The 17443-nt window shown below is 59.0% G+C and overlaps 1 protein-coding gene across 4 annotated transcripts in view; it reads right to left on the minus strand.

The window, feature by feature from the left end:
- Nucleotides 1-16875, minus strand: part of CAMSAP1 (calmodulin regulated spectrin associated protein 1) — a 58075-nt gene extending 41200 nt beyond the window's left edge. For 3 of the 4 annotated variants that reach the window (XR_003964143.1, XR_003964142.1, XM_032595545.1), the window contains exon 1: nt 16679-16875. Coding sequence is in view for 2 of the 4 variants with exons in the window: in XM_032595545.1 (XP_032451436.1) it covers nt 16679-16838 (160 nt within the window). In the remaining 2 variants the exon portion in view is untranslated. The remainder of the gene's footprint in view (nt 1-16678) is intronic. The other variant, XM_030293276.1, reaches the window with a different exon arrangement.
- Nucleotides 16876-17443: the final 568 nt, after the last annotated feature.

A 17443-nucleotide genomic window follows, 5' to 3' on the forward strand; every position in this document is an offset into this window, starting at 1 on the left:
TACTGTGAGCCAAAGGCGCACAGAAATGAGGAGGTTAACAAGGACGAAGACGTCACCACTCGGGGCAGAGCCTCTTAAGATGACAGGAATCACCAAGCACCGTGCACAAAACGTGCTGGGCGCCACGCAGGACAGGTACGGGGTGCTCTGTGCTGCTCTGGGGCGCAGATGAGCCAGCACCACAGGGCGGGGAGGTCGGGCAGGCTTCCGGGGAGGGAAGCAGCCAGGCTCTGGTGGCAGAGAGAGCGGGAACAGGGGAAGGGATATGAGACCAAGGGAGGGGGACGGGATGACGACACATGAGGGACACACAAAAGAACGACCCCGAGAGAGGGTTCTGGAAAACTGCGGCTCAGCACAGGAGCAGCCAGCCGCACAGGCCACTTCTCGGCTCACCAACAGGCAATCAACTAAGTACCTACCAGCACCCTTCACCAGGAGGGACTGGGGGCGCCAGTGGAGTCCCTCAGTGACAGGGACAGGCACAGGGGGCTCTGAAGGCCTGAAGGGATGTGACCAGCCCCCGTGGGGGACGAGGGGTCGGAGGAGTTGGAGGACATAAGTCCCTACCCACCAGAATCCCACCACAGTCAGCGGCCCGAGCGACAACGGAAGCGGGCCAAGAACCGGTGGCACCAGGAAGGGGCACAGACACCCAGGAGGCATGGGCATCGGGCCTGGGGTGTGGCCAAGGCAGCAGACCTCCCACTCTGCCGACGAGATGCGGGACGGTGCCTCCGACACAGGAACCGGTAACGCGGAGGACGGTCAGGGGAGAGGGGCGGTTACTCTAGGCAGGACGTCTCTGAGGTGCCCGTGGGACCCAAGTGGAGACTTCAAAGCCGCAGGAAAATACGGAGATCAAAGCGCAAGGGAAAGGGTCTGGCCGGACACACAGGCTTGGGATCTACCACGCAGAAATAATTATCGCAGCCACGGAGCACACGCACGGGGGGCAGAAAAGGTCGTCGGGTATACCTGGCCAACGGCCACGTGTGGGGCAGACCTGGGCAAGTGGGAACAGGAAGCCGGAGACCAGCACGGAGAAGTGATCGGGGAAGGGGGGGAAACAGAAGGCGGGCTCGGAGAAAACACTTCGAAGCAGGAGCGATCAGCGACCACGGTGGGAAGAAGATGAGACACAAGGCGGACTGAGAGGGGTCCGCGGATTTACAAGCAGGAGGCAGTGCCAGCCTGGGAGAGAGCAGCGGGAGGAAGGGTGAGGGACGGAGGGGCCAAGGAGAGGGCCAGCAGCCCCCTCTGCTTGGAGGGAGCCATGCGGAGGCCGGGGCACCAGGAGCGGGCTTGACCGACCACGGGAGCGCAGCCGGTGACGGGGGTCCGAGAGCAAGGTCTGGAGGCGGAGGTGGAGGCGGCCAGCGGGAGGGAGGAGCCCGCGTCTCTGGCAGAGAGGGCTGGACGGAAGGACGGAAGGCGGGAGGGGTGAAGCAGCCGCTAAGCCTGAGGGCAGTGGCTCCGTGCCGAGGGCGCCCCCAGGACACGGCCTGGCGGGAGGGACAGCGGTCCCCGTGACCCCGGTCTGCAGCAACAGCGACAGTGCGTACACGGGCTGGCGATCCGGGGCTAGGGCCCTGCGGGCACACTGGACAGGAAGGCCGCACGAAGTGCTGCAGGGTCCTGAGAAGCCCGCACCCGCCAGGCAGGACGCAACATGCAGCAGGAAGGAGAAACGGGTGACAGCCGGGGGAGAGCAGACGCTCAGAGCCCCAGGTCTCCAAGGCAGGAAGGCGTGCGGCCGGGAGCAGGACCCGCGCCGGCCGGCCAGCCCGGCCCCTCAGAACCCCAGGCACACACATGACAGCGCGGCCCCCTGTCCCCCGGGTGAGGGCAGGTGTGTGAGCCGGGGCGCTGAGGGCAGAGCCTGCCGTCAGTGACAGTCACAAAGGTGCCAGCTACCACTCTCATCCGTCGCTGTCCACCACACGCCCCACCCTGTCGACTGACGCCATACCCCTGCACCCCGAGCAGGGCCAGGGGACCCCCCCCAGGTGCCCCACGGAAGCCTGAGGCCTCACCTGGCCCGGCCTGGTCTCAGGAGAGCAAAGCCCGCACAGCCACCAGCGACCGGCAAGACGGTGGTCCAGTCTCCTGCTGGTGCCCAGGCCCTGCCCAGACCGTCGACCACAACGTCGTGGCCAGAGGCCTTGAACTGTGGCCACACCCCAGGCCTATGCTGGCAACACCAGACAGAAGAGAGAGGAAAACAGCTCTGCCAGGCAGACTCACTGGCTCCCCTGCCCCACGCCAGGCCAGCACCAGCAACAGAACCGTACCCAACGGTGGGCGGGGGGTGGGGGGGGTGAGGGGGCGCCCCACAGGCTCTTTTCCCTCCCTCTCTGCTGACGCAGCTCGGGTGCAGGAAGCACACAGACTCTTCCAGTCGGACTGGGAAGGGAGACCCCTGCAGGGGAGCCCCCCGGAGAGCAGGAGGGGGTGCTGAATGAAGAACCCTAAAATCCGCGTGTACCATCCTGGATGACGCGAGTGGCCCCGTGTGACCCTCCCCAGGAACGGCACAGCGCGGACTCTGAGAACTACAGCGGGGCCCCGGTTTCACAGAGGTGCCCTGCGGACAGACCAGAACGGTCCAGAGGCTTCGGGACTAAACCAGCGTGGAGCAAAGGCCCACACGAAGCAGCTCACGAGGACTCAGAGTCTCAGCCTAACTGGGCTGACTACCTGTTCAAAAGAAAAAATTCTCTAGACTTCAGCAGACCCCAGGGTCTCACGCGCAAGAATCAGAACGTCCCAGACACGATGCAAACTTACTCGGCGCAGAAGACAGAGGGAACCCACAAGCACCGGAGAAAAGGCAATCAACAGACCCCAACCCCTGATGGCCCAATGTCAGAAGCTTCTGACGAGGATGTGACCGGTTTCTAAAAATGCGCTCTAAGAGGAAAGAGCAAACACTTTTTAAAGAAACAAAAAACTAGCATAAAACGGTGAGAAAGCCCAGGCAAAGAGAAACCCCAGGATGGAGAGAAAGCACAGGCCAGAGCAGAAGATGGCAGGAGCCGGGAAAGAGAGGGGGCAGAAGGTCTCGCAGCCGCCTGTGCCCCCCATGGGCCCCGCCCCCGCTGGGAGGCGGAGAAACGGCCACACTGGCCCAGGCATGCGGCTCACGGGCCCCCCCACGGGGATGCCGTGCCAGCAAAGCAAGTGGGGAGCCGCCCGCTCAACCCTCAGCACCCCCCTCCCCCCTCCACTTCGACGCCCAGGGGACAGCTCGGGGGACAGCTCTGGCCCGGGACGGTGCCTGAGGGAGGGAAGGTGACCAATGGGTAGGACAGGCCACAGACCTGAATGCCAAGGTCCTGGCTAGACCTCCCTCCCTCACACCTCACACTCCTCAGGCAAGTGACACCCCAGGGATCCCCACACAGCCGCCCACCAGCACGTCCAGCAGCCCGCCTACCGGCACACCCGCCCGCGCACCCCCCAGCCACCCACCAGCGCGCCCACCAGCTGCCCAGCCGCACGCCCAGCAAGCTGAGCAAACCTACGTCCGGCAAGGGAAGATTCTGTGACCAAACGTGGCCAAATGCAGAGGGAGCATCTGTAGGCATCCGGCGTGGAGAGGAGCTCTCCGGTACCAGGGGACAGCATGGTCCAGTCGGCACGCACAGAACGCGCCTCCGCTGGCCGCACTAGCTGACCAGGGGGCAAGGTGGCCGGGCCGTGTGCCAGGAGAAGCCCGCAGCCGAGAGCCCCAGCTCCCACACCACGTTGACAGAGGCTGTGCTCCGTCCGTGGCAGGTGCGACGAGGACCTGCGTTTCTGGCACCTCCCAGGTCAGGGGGACGGGACTTGCAGGGGACCCTGGTCACCCAGCAGGGCAGGCATGCGGCCGGGAACCCCAGAGGCTGCTCCCTTGGAGCCGACGTGACCCAAGTACAGCAGCGCTCGAGAGCACCCCAGTGCGTGTGCTGGAGCACCGGAGCGAGGGGGTCAGGGACGGCCGGTGCCTGGAAGTGCAAGTTTCTCCGGAGTACGGCACCGTCCTTGGGCCTCTGGTGACGCCCACTGCCTCCCGGCCACCTCACCCACTCAGCCAAGTGAAAGCAGCAGCCGAGCAAAGCGACAGGACATCCTGAACAAAGCCAGCGGTGACACCGAGCGAGCGACAGAAGCAGGCTCCCAGGCTGTGGAGCTGCCACTGCGAAGCGGGCCACGGCTAAGAAGACCCCGCCCGGCGCCACGTGCAGCCACGGGAGGATCCCAAGCGCGAAGAGCAGCAGGCGACCAGGGGGCAGACACAGGCCCAAGAAGCCACACCTACGGGGTCCCCGGCTCCGTGCCCACTTCCTCTAGGGGCTCTGACCCACAGGGCAGCCGGACGCACGCGCGCGGGCAGTCAAAACGCGGACAGAAACCCGGCCTCTCTGGCCAGAGCACCAGGAAAGGGGCCCCCGCACGCTGGACAGCGGGAGGAATCTGGGCTTTCCTCCCCTTCCTCTCTTCCAGCCCAGGTCACGGAACTCTGGCAGGGCAGGGCCCTCGGTGGTCTGCAGAGGTGAGGGCACCTGACGTTCCTGTCCCCTGCGCAGGCAGTACCGCTCTGAGCGAAGCCCCGTGTTTCCAGCCGGAGGACAAGGAACGGGGGGCTCCCTGGAGCAGAAAATGCAGAGGAATCCAAGAAAGGGGAGAGCCGGGAAGGGGACTCCTCCTTCCGCGTACGAGCCCACACAACCCTGAGGACCCCCCTGGCTACGTGCACGTGGGACAGACCCACAAAACCACACTGACCTTGAAAGCATGGCACACGAAATGACAAAGCAGACTTGGGGTCTGAGCTTCAAGGTGCTCACGGCCACCCGGCTACACAAGACGGACCACCAAGAAGACATCAGCGTGGACCGGAAAGCAGCCCCACAGCGCAATATCCAAATGTCCAGGACACGACCCATAGTTACTCAACGTACAGAAAACCGGAAAATGCAACCGATTCCCAGGGCAAGAGACAATCCACAGGTGCCAACCCTGACATGACCCAGATGTCAGAATTATCACAGACCTTAAAGCATCCATCGTAACCAAGCTCCCTGAGGTCAATGTAGGAACTCTTGAAGGAAATGAAAACATAGACATTCTCCACAGAGAAAATTTTTTAAAATAATAAAGGAATCAGAATTCAAGAACAATACAGTGTATCGACAAAATGTTCACCGCACAGGAGAACCGAGAGGGTCAGTGAACCCGAGAGACGTTATGGAAATTGCCACCCGGAAGGCAGGGACTGAAGAGAAGGAAGAGTGTCAGGGAGGAGGGGGGACATCAAAAGCCTCGCGGCCGTGCTCCTGCAGGACACAGACCGCTGCCCAGGAGCATCTGAATAAGTTATGGCCAAAGTCGCCCCATGGTTGGAGAAAGACACCAATCTGCAGGCACAGGGAGCCCAGCAAACCCAAACAGAACCAAGTGGAAGAAAACCATGCCCAGACGCTTGTAACCAAACTGCTAAAAACCAAGAGGAAGGAACAGGCCCCGGGGACCCACAGCTGGCGTGAGCAGCCACAGACTTTCCCTGACCACGCTTGAAACGAGAACATGAAGAATTCTGACAGAAGAATTTGGAAATTACAGAGAAGAGAAGGGAAGGGAAGGGAAGGGAAGGGAAGGGAAGGGAAGGGAAGGGAAGGGAAGAGAAAAGCACTTGGCACGGGAAGACAGGGGAAGTGAACTGCATTCACACGCTGGGGTGCCGAACAGCAGGCCAGCCAGAGGAGAGAAAGGACAGGAGGGACGGCGGGTGACAGGTACCACAAGCGTCACACAGTGTGACCAGAGGCCCAGGGAGGCAGGACAGAAAACATGGGACAGAAAACGGTATTACTGCAAGAGATAGGGCGCAAGGAGTTTCCCGTCCCTGTAAACTTCATGAAACCCAGCGGGACAGAAAGGAGACACACACACTAAAGCACGTGCTGCTAACAGCGATGAAGTCGAAAAACAAAGCAAAAACATAAAGCAGCCACGAGGGCCTTGCAGTCAGGACGAGGTGGCAGGGACCCCTCTCCACGAAGCGCAACCGTAAACCTTGGAAATGACTCAAAAGACAAGCACAGGAGAACCCGAAGGCTGCACGAGGAGGCAGACTCGGGGGGGGGGGGGGGGCGGGGGCGGACGCCACGGCAGGAGGAACAGCACGGCCACGGGCGTCTCACAACCTCCCACCCAGCAGGTGACCTGACCCAGCATCTCCAGGCCCTGGCCTGGCGACGGAAGGCGAGCCGCGCAGGCTCATCCCCGCCCCAGACACCAGGCCGGCCTGGCAGAAGCCGGGGCACGAGCTGGCGGTCTGCAACACCTGCCCCAACAAAGCCCCCCGAGTGCTCTCCCTCCCCACCGGACTCGAGACACAGCATTCCCCCGACACCGTGCGCGAGGGGACTCCGCCACGACAAGCACCCGGACCGGACCGGGAGACGCCCTCTGTCCTCCAGGGGCACCCGGCAGTCCGGCACCAGAAAGCTCCTTCCGCCTCCAAAAAGCAGCACCGGCAGGGCCACGGGAGCCCCACGCCAGCCACGCCGGCAAAGGCACGCTGTGAACGTCAGACTGGCGGGACCGCATGCTGCCCCAGACCGGAAGCTGCTGCCGCTGCTGCCGCTGGGGACACCTTCAACAGGACCCAGAGTCTCCGACAGAAGAGGCAGAGTGACCGGGGAGCAGCCGGAGGTCACCCGGCACACCCAGAACCAAGAAAATCATGACTTTAAGGAGAAAAGACGATCCATGGACACCAGCACCAAAACGAGTCAGATGCTGGCATTCTCCAACACAGAGTTTAAAGCCACCGTCGTAAAAGTGATTCCTCGAGCAATTACAAATTCTGTGGAAGCAAACAAAAACCAGAAAATCTCAGCAAAGAAAAAGAAGTTCTAAAAAGAACTGAATGTAAAACTGAAAAATAGAGCAACAACTCAAACTCACTGGATGGGCTTGAGAGGAAAGTGGAGGTGACAGGACAGGATTGGTGAACTCGTGGACGGATCAATACGAGGTGCCCAATCCCAACGACAGATAGAAACCACGCTGAAAGAACCCGAACACGGCCTCAGGGACCCACAGGAGGGGAACATGAGATCCAACAGCTGGATCACTGGAGTCCCAGAGAAGAGGGCAGAAACAGAGGGGCCGAGAGGGCACTGAAAGGACAACGGCCGAAAGCCTCCCAAACGGGGCAAAAGGTACAACCCCACAGGTTTCGAGGAACTGAGCAAACCCCTGATAACATGAACCCAAAGAAATGCACAGCAAGACACATCATCCCCAACTTGACGAAGAGTGCTATCGTGAAGCAGCTGGAGGGAAACACTGCGCCCCAAACGGGGGCCACAGGCTTGGGGGACGGCAGGTCTCTCGGAATCACAGGGCCAGAGGGAGGGCGCGTCACTTTCCAGTGCTGCCCGAAAAGAGCTGTCAGCCAGATTCCACAGCTGGGGAGACTTTCCTTAAGGCAGCAAAGAGACCTACAGACCTTCTTAGACAAAGGAAAACTTTAAAAAACTCATCTCTAGCAAACCTTAAAGAGCGGCGGAAGGAGATTCCCCAAATAGAAAGAAATGAGAAGGAAGGGGTCCTGAGAACCAGGGAGCAGGAGTGACAGGTACAGATCATTTGGGCAAATACAATGGTGAGTTTCCTACATTCCATCTGGTGACAAAACTCCCACGCCTGCACACACTCACAACAATGGCATTTAAAGGTGGGGAGAGCAAAGATGGAAGAAAAGATTTCTACACCTCACTTGAAGGGGCAAAGCAACACTGGAGAGCTGCTGGAAATCATGTATAAATACGGTCACACCCAGAGCAACCACTAAGAAAACTACAGACACACCCCAAAACAACACATATAAATCACAACGGGATCTTAAAAAATAGTCAAGTAATCCACAGGGGGGAAGGAAGGAAGGAAGGAAGGAAGGAAGGAAGGAAGGAAGGAAGGAAGGAAGGAAGGAAGGAAGACAGGGACAAGAAATACAGGAAAGACTAAAACACCAGATGTAAACCTTAACTATCGACAATCACATTAAATATAAATACCCTAAATACACCAAGTAAAAGACAAAGATTGGCAGAATGGCTTTAAAAAAAAAAAAAAAAAGGCAGGGGCACCTGGGAGCTCAGCTGGTTGAGATTCCAACTTGTGATTTCAGTTCAGGTCATGATCTCACGGTTCAGTTGGGCAGTCGGAGCCCCGTGCCAGGCTCCACACGGACACTGAGGAGGCTGCCTGGGATTCTCTCCCTCTCTCTCTGCCCCTCCCCTTCTCACATTCTCTCTCTCTCTCAAAACAAATAAAATATACATACATACATATATATGTAAACAACACGGCTATATGCTGTTTACAAGAAACTCGCCTCAGACTCAATGACTTCAATATGCTGAAAACAAAGAGATAAAAAAAAAGGCTATACCAGGAAAACACTGTCAACAAACACAAAGCAAGAAGAGCTGGGGCGCCTGGGTGGCTCAGTTGGTTGGGCGACTAACTTCTGCCCAGGTCACGATCTCACGGTCTGTGGGGTCGAGCCCCACGTCAGACTCTGTGGTGACAGCTCAGAGCCCGGAGCCTGCTTTGGATTCTGCGTGTGTCTCTCTCTCTTCTTTTCCTCCCCCCGCCTTGTGTTCTATCGGAAGTAAATAAACATTAAAAAAAAAGTTTTTTAAAAAAGCAGGAAAAATTGTATGAATATACGATAAAGTAGAAAGGAACTTACTGAAGAGAAAGAAAGGTACCTAAGGGTAAAAGGGTCAACCCAGCAGGAAGACCTTATAATCCTAAATGCATATGCACCAAAGTACAGAGACGCAGACGTGAGGGAAAAAACAGAGCTGAAAAGAGAAATACACAGTGTGCAGTACGGCTGGGGCTTCAACAGCCGTCAGCAACTGACAGAACCGTTAGACAAAAATGAACAAGGAGAGAGATCTGAACGGTACAACCAACCAAAAGGCCCTCACTGGTATGTGTGGAAGGCTCCACCGACAGTACCAGAAAACACATCTCTTCCAACGCCCGCGGAACATCCACCCAAAAAGACCCTACCCTGGGCAAGAACACAAGCTTGAACAAGTTTAAAAGAACAGAAACCCTACAGAGCGTCACCTCACCACGACGGAACCACGCTAGAAACAGTAACAGAAAAGCAAAATGAGAAAATCTTAACACGTGGAAATTACGCCTACAAAAAACTCACGGGTCAAGGAGAAGTAGCAAAGGAAATCAAGGACATAGAACTGAATGAAAATGAAAACACAACACACCAAACCTTCGTGGGATGCGGCTAAGGCAGCACCAAGGAGAACATTTACAGCACTACACGCTTACCCTAGAGAAGAAAAAAGGCATCAATAATCTGAGTCCACACCGCAAGAAACTAAAAAAGAAGAGCAAAACAAACCCAAGGCAAGCAGAAGGGAGGGAGGCAGGTGTGGCTACAACAGGGCAACAAAACTGAAGGGATCTTTGTGGGAATGGAATGTTCTACATCCCGATCATACAACGTCACTCTCCTGGTTGTAATATTCAATTACAGTTTTGCAAGAAGTTACCGCCGGCGAAACTTTCTTACAAATGCACGTTAACACAATTGCCTCGAATCAAAGTGTAGTTTTTTTAAGACTCTGGCCAGAGACACGAAAACGCTCAACTGAAAAAAGATACTCAAACGGCCAATGACCGTATAACAAAATGTTCGTCATCATTAGTCATCAGGGAAATGCACATCCAAACCACAGCGAGACATCCCAACCCGTTCACTCGAAAGGCTAAAATTAAAAAGACTGACAATGCCACGTGCTGGCAAGGATGCAGGTCGTCTGGACTCACACTCGGGCTTCGCTGGCGCAAACAGAAACGGATACACCGACCTCGGAAAACCAGCAGGGCGGTCACACACAGGCACGTGAGCCAGCAGCTCCACGGTTTCACCCCGAGACAACCGAAACGTATGCTCCCACGGACCTGTCGCGAGCGCTCGCGGCGGCCCCGTTCGTGGCAGACAGGCTGGAAGCGATCCGAGGGCCCGTCCACGAGCGGGGGAGGGAGCAGAGTGCGGGCAGCCAAACGACACCGCTGCTCCCAGCACTCGGCGAAAAGGCGCGCTCACGCGGCTGAAGCTCCAAACCACGAGGCGGAGTGAAGGAAGCCGACGGAGAGAACAGAGAGCAGCCGATGTTCGGTGGGTGGTGAAGGCAGCTCTAGGAAACCCCTGGGATCCACAGCAACCGCAGATCAGCGAGGCTCCGGGTGGCGACCGGCTGGAGGGTTCAAGCACACCCTGGAGACGTGAAAACCGTCCACCTTGACCGAGGTCCTGTTCACAGGGGTGCGGAAGTCAGACTACTACGCTCAAAATGTGCGCAGCCGGCTGTACGTCAAGTGCACCTCACCGAAGCTGGGGTTCTCAGAGCTCCAAACTGAAATTCTCACCACATTCCAACCAAACGACAGGCATCTACCTCCCCTGCAGAGACTTCTCCGAAAGGCCCGGGTCTCAAACACCTCACTTTCTGGAAGGGAACACTCCAGACTCCCTCAGGGGAGTTTCCCCCTCCCCTCACCTGTCCTGCCGCGGCACCTGCTCCTCTCCCAGGTGCCCATCTCCTTGGCTATGCAGCACAGGTGGCTGTGTGCATGGCCGTGGCCAGCGCCACCCGAGCCCCGAGAGGCCATCGAGGACCCCAGGGTTCACAGCACGGCACTCGCGGGACGGACGTCGGGTTAATTCCACGTGAGTCTCTAGTGACTACAGGACAGAGGGCGAGGGGCACGTAAGTGACCTGGGCAGCGTAAACAACAGAAAGGGCCAGGCCACAGGGAGGAAAGGAGCCAGAAGGAGCAGCTCGGAGGTGACCCTTCTGCGTGTGACGACGAAGCCGTGAAAGCAGAAAAGCTCCGCGGACGAAGGACTGACCACTCCTGCCTCCTTCCCCTGCGTCAGCCAAGCCGGTCTCGGGAGCTCGGCTCCCCTCACACCTGTCAGCGCATCCCCGCTCTCCTTTCCCCTGCAGACAAGACAGGCAAGGCCTGGGCACCGCGGAGACGCAGCCCCCAGGGTGTCGGCAGCGGAGACGGAGACGAGGCCTCTGGGAGGTGAGGGCGCTGTGAAGGCGGAGCCCTCCCGAGCAGGGCAGGTGGCCTTATCGGGAGGCTCCAGAGAGCTCGGTGAGGACACAGCGAGAAGACAGCCCTCTACACACCGGGAGGCGGCCTCACTGGACACCAGCCCCGCGGGCAGCAGGATCCGGGACTTGCAGCCTCCAGGGCCGGGAGAGACCCACGCGAAGCAAGCCCTCCAGCGCACGCGACTGTCCGGAACGCACCTCGATGCGACTCCTCCACCTGATGACAGTCCCCACCCACACCCACCCGCTGAGGAACCCCTCCAGGCTCCGTCTCTCATCGCCCCACGCCCCTACACAGAAACCCTCCCAGGCACACGTCACAAAGAAATCCCCAGCGGGCCCAGAACGCCACCGCCACGCTGCCCAGACGGTCCTCTAAACTAATCACCACTATCTCGTCCGCAAGCCCTATCGGGACGTTACTCACTCCGCGAGCATTTCTTGGCCCGCACGGAACCCGGCCAGCCAGCCACCCCTGCACTCCTGGAGCGGTCCCACACCTCACCCACCCTTCAGAGCCTCTGGCCCCACGCCCCCCCCCCCACCGCCGCCCGCAGCCCCGGCGCCCGGTCCCCATCCACCCACCTACTGCTCCACAGCCGGCCTGCAGACGGCTCTCGTGGTGACGCCGCGCGGCTTGAGTTGGCTTCCCCTCGCGTAGCTCAACCGCGCCCGTGGCTTCGAGCAAGCGAGGGGCCGGCACCACAGCGCCAAGCCCTGCACGTCACGTAGTGCGCCAATGACACGCGGGACAGCTACGTGGCTGTCACTGGCTCAGCGAACGTCACGTTGGCTCCATCCCGGTCACATTCAGATGAAAAATGAAAGCCGTCTGACTTTTTCAAAAGGCAGTTCAGTTGGAAGTGAAAAAGAACGCTGGTACCCGCAACAGCACTACGGCCACAGAAAAATCAACAGCAAGAGAAATCTATGAGCCGGGAGGAGGCTAAGTGAGATAAAAAAACATACACGTTCCAGGATTCTTGGAAGAACATGAGCGCAAGTTTAACATGCGGCAACACAACAGTGGCCAACCACCCTGAGGGTCGCTCAAATTTAAAAGATGAGGGCAGCGCGAACTTCAAGATGGGGGTCAGTTCTCTGATTAACATTCAGACGGTGGCGCCGGGACAGGAGAGAAGGCACGTGCACACGGACGCAGCTTGACAAATACAAACTCATCCGTGCTCCGGCCACCACGGCAGAATACAGACGGCATTCCTCTACTTCAGCTGGTATGTGTGTGACGAGTAGCCGAGTGCTGCAGACGTGGCATTAAACCGGACAACGGTGACCCCTGAGCTCACACACACCAGGCAGTTCTCGGCGTCCCCAAGCAGAGGGAAAGTCACACCAGAAGGCCAAGCGGCGGCCCCCTCGGTATCTAGTCGACCCAGCAGGTGCACCTAGGACGCATCACCTCCGTCTCAGAAGCACCCAACCCCTCGCCAAGAACAAAAGACTATTAAAAAATACACTCTAAACTCGTAACGCAGTAATCCGGGTGAATCACCAAGTGAAAAACAACCATCTGCTCACGGATGAGGGCCTCCACACCAAGACTCACACGGCCCAGGCTCTCCCATTGGCCCAGGGACAAGACCGGCAGCCGCACTCCGTTTCTGGTTGTGGGGCCTGGAGAGGGGTCCCGCGCACACGACTCATCTTAACCGAAGGTCACTGCCACAAAGCCAGGTGGTGAGCCGGGAGGTGACAACAAAGAGACGTTGCTCCCAGTATCAACAAGGCTCTCCTCGCGGCCCGGGCGGGGAGGCCACGGCGGCTGCACTGCTGACGGCCCTCACGGCTGTGCCGGCCAGAGCGTCCCATGTGACCACCCATCGCACGACATGCACTCGGGTCAGTTGTCTGATTACTCCCACGCAAGAGTGAGAGGAAAAGAGTGTCAACTCCCCGCCAACAGCGGGCTCTAGACGGCCTGTAGCCTGTCTCCACTCCAGTGTGCTGCCCATAAAAAAGAAGGCTGACCGTGGCGGCCCCTACGGCCCTGCCCGGTTCAGGTGGTGGTGCGGGGAGCTGTGGTCAGCCTCGGCTCAGCTTCCAGGGCTCCTCGAGGGTAAGTCACCACCACTCGGCTACGTAGCAACAGGTCCACAAACAGCAGAGTGCCGTCTAGCACTTTCCCTGCTGGTTTTTCCCTCTGAAGGTAACAGAAACTACCACCCTCCCCTTACCCCCGAAACCAAGGCCTAGATGCCCCTAGGTTTCTAGGGTCGTGGGCTAAAATCAACAGGCAGGTGCGCAGCAGGCCCCCGTACCCTGTAGGAGAGGAAGTGCCGTGAGCCACTCCTTCAAGCTGCTAACGTGTTACAGCTCTCACCCAGAAAGACAGCGCAAAACATTCCAGCTGCACAGGTTGTACACTTGTTTTTTCTTTAAAGTCAAGTCTAGGCCCCGGGTGGGTCTTGAACCCATGACCCTGCCAGGCACCCCAGATTCTACTCTTTCTTGCAGACACTTTTATTTGTTTTCTTTATTAACATTTATTTATTTTTGAGAGACACAGCCTGAGCAAGGGACGGGCAGAGAGAGAGGGAGACACAGAATCCAAAGCAGGCTCCAGGCTCCGAGCCATCAGCACAGAGCCCGACACGGCACTCGAACCCACAAATTGCGAGATCATGACCCGAGCCGAAGTCAGACGCTTAACTGACTGGGCCCCCCAGGCACCCCTCTTGCAGACACTTTTAAATGAATAACTCCCGACACATCCAATATATTATTTCTTAAAAAGAAGAAATAATTAAGCGTCATCAGTGAAACAACTGTTGCCCCAAAAACGGAGGAGCAAAATCTAAAATTAAAAGTACAAGGTGGCCCACAGTCCTGGCGGCAGCAAGCAGAGACGGAAGCCGGAGGAAACCTTCCCGGACTGAAACGTGCCACCACAGGCCTGGCCAAGGTGACTCTCCTGAGCCTCCCCACTTACTACAAATGGCAGACACTGGCCCAGAGGGTACCCCAGGAGACACCGAGAGTCCCAAAAGGCCAACACAAAACAGGAAGGGCGCCTCCGTGCACCTCACCTAGCCAGCCTGCTCGCTTTCAATCCCCACACAAAGGGAAAGCGCCGGTCAGTTTCGTTTAGGTGCTTAACGACAACTACACAAGTAAAATACTGAAGCCATTTCCATCGTCAAACCCACCCCCAACGCTGATTCACCATTAAAGCTGCTGATTGAAAGAACCATGTCTAATTAGCTGGAAACTAAGCCGGAGACACACAGGGAAACGTCCAAAAGAAGAAACAAAGAATAGGCCCCTGGATTAGGAAAGGAACTTTGCGGGGGGGGGGGGGGGGGGGGGTCTATACCATCCTATCAAAATCCCCCCTCCACCTTTGTGTCCTCAAAGACCAGACTGTGTGCCGGTAACACCGAATCTTCCACCCAGGCTGTGACCTCCACACCAACGACATACATGAAACCGCTTCAGCTCAGCCAAGGCGAGTCTTCTCGATCACGCGAATTAGGATCTCCCAGATCTGTAAATTTAAAGAGACTCCCAACTAGAAAAAAAACTGCACCTGCTCCCCTTCCGAATCGACGTACAGAGTGGAAAAACTTTCTCCTTTAGGGAAACTGAATGGAAACCAGACCTCCCAAAGTCAGAGTTCGATGAGCACACTGCTGCCACAGGATGGTGACCGAGGGGCAACGTACAACAGTCCTAGATGCTCAGACAGCACCTACTCTCCTTCCCCACGCACTCACGTTCTAGAAATACCCACCTTTAACGATTTCAAAACCGTAAGGCCCATTTTAACACGAGTTTTTGAGTTAATTACCTGATGAGTCGACAAGTATTAAGGCGAGATCTGGTACTGGAAGTAACACTAGACCAACCCTGAGAGGCGCACATTCATTGCCAGACCGCTGACCAATCCCACGTGGGGTGCCGAAGTGAAACGCAACAAAAACCCGGAAAGCCAACGGAGAGCGCTTCGTGAAGGTATTCGTGTCCGTGCAGCATCCATCACCAGAAACTTGTCGTAACCATTCGTAAAATCTCAAAAATACATACAGTAGCAACACCTTGCACATGTGCCCCAGGAGCTGCGCCCAAGAACGCACCGTGTGCCCGAGAGCAAAGGTCCGGACCGGCCAGCGCCCGTGGACAGTGAACGGGCCTCCAGTGAAATACTACGCAGGGGGGAAAAGCAAGAACCCTGCACGAAGCGAGGAAGAGCCTCTGAACGTCACAGGCAAGAAGGCAGTGTCAGAAGGTGCAAAAACCTGTAGGACTCCACGACGTAGCTGAGGGACGGAGGCGGAGGTGGTGAACCGTAACCAACCGCCAACACGAAACACGAGGCCGCTAAGGACTACGCGCACCTGCTTGTCCTTAACCTGACTGCCCCATACCAAGGGGCCACGCCAGCATTCCTCTTTGCCTCTTCCTGTACAGTTTCCTATGTAACTTGTACCAATTCCACGCCTCCCCCGAAAGCACCGAAATTCGCGGATGTGGCAGCGGACCGGACCACACAACACACAAACCGAGCAGTCTTCAACGGAGCCATAAACAAAAATCGTCAACCGCAAACTCTAGGAAAGCACTCTCCTTACGCGCTATGAACCAACTTCAAACGGGGCGACGCATGGGATGGCTGGCACTTGCAGGGCGCCTCCCTACGGCCCCGGCCACGCCACCTGCTGAGACCCTGTCACAGGGCACCCCTGCTCCACAAGTGTTCAAACCGGGTCCACCAAACTCCTCCCCAAAGGGCCCTCTCCAGATCAGGGTCACTCTGGAAACAGGCACGTCTGCACCAGAGTAAAGGCCATCTTTGAACAGGCTTCAAATTAAAAGGCAGAAGATTACACAGTATCAGCCCCCAAGTGTGTGCCCAAAACAAAGCACCAGATATTAATAAAGCCACTACGAGAATCACTCGGTCTGTAAAATTCCAAGGGCTGGAAATAGGAAAGTCTTAATCCACTAAGCATATTAGGGCCTAACGAACTGGATCCAGTACCAAGGTTACCTAGTTCTTCAGAACGGAATTAACCGAGGGAAGGATGCTCATTAAGCACAATCCTTTCAAAGACCGATTTCTCGTTAGGAAACTCCGCGTCGGATGCTCGGCGCGCATCCAGAGCGGCTGGGCGTCCAGGGTTTACCCCCGCACTCCAGCCCCACCAGGAGTGTAACTCCACGCCCGGCCCCGCGCCCTGCCCCGCGCCCGGCCCCGCACCCACCCCCGGGCAGCTAGGGGAGCGCGCCCACTCCTCGCGGCACCTGCCGATGGACCCCCGCAGACGCCCCCGCACCGCGCGCCGCCGCAGCCCGCTCCGGAGGCGACCGGCACAGCGCCGCGGCCCGGGACCCTGAGCACAAAGGCGGCCCCTGCCCCCAGCCCCCGGTGCGCCCAACCCCGCGGCTCGGGCGCCGGGCTCCGACCCCGCCCTCGGCCACGCCCCGGCCCCCGACCCCGACCCGACCCCGCGGTCCGACCCTCCCCGGGTCCCCGCCCCGCCCCCGCCCCGGCCCACCTATGCCGTAGGCCTTGGCGCAGATCCACTGCAGGTTGGCGGCGATCTTGGCGCGGGCCGAGTCGTAGCGGTCCAGGGGCACGATGTCCACGGCACCGTCGGGCGCGGCCTCCATCCTCCTCCAGCCCTCCCCGGCCGGGCAGCCGCCCGCGTCCACCATCTGCACACAAAAAGGCCGCTGCAGCGCGGGCGGCGCCCGGCCTCCGCCGCAACAAAGGCGCCGCGCCCCTCGCTGCGCCGGGACCCGCGAGGGGGCCGGGCCCGCGAGCACCGCGGCCCCCGGGAGGCCGCCCCCGCCCCGGCCTCACCTCACAGCCGCCGCCGCCGCCGCCACCGCGGGTGCTGCTGCTGCATGCTGCGGGGCCGCGCCGGGAGGCCAGGGGGCCCGGAGGCCGGGAGGCCCGGAGGCCGGGGAGGCGGCGAGGTGAGGGGCGCGGGCCGGCCGCGGGCCGGGGCGGGGGGCGCGTGCGCGGGCCGGGGGCAGGGGCGGCGGCGGCGGCGGCGGCGGCGGCCGCTGAGGGGGCGGCCAACCGGCGGGAGCGCGCGCAACGCCGAGGCCCTGCGCACGCGCGGTGGGTGCCGCCCTCCGCCCCGCCCCCGGCCCGTGCTAGCCCCTCCCCTTACCGCACGCGCAGTGGGTCAACCTGCGGCCCCGCCTCCGGCCCGCGCTCGTCCCGCTCATTGCCGCACGCGCAGTGGGAGCGGCCCGCCCCCGGCCCCGCGCTCGCCCCGCCCGCCGCCGCACGCGCATAGGGCCAGACTGCG

This window comes from Lynx canadensis, chromosome D4 (genome assembly GCF_007474595.2).
Source record: "Lynx canadensis isolate LIC74 chromosome D4, mLynCan4.pri.v2, whole genome shotgun sequence".
Taxonomy (NCBI): domain Eukaryota; kingdom Metazoa; phylum Chordata; class Mammalia; order Carnivora; family Felidae; genus Lynx; species Lynx canadensis.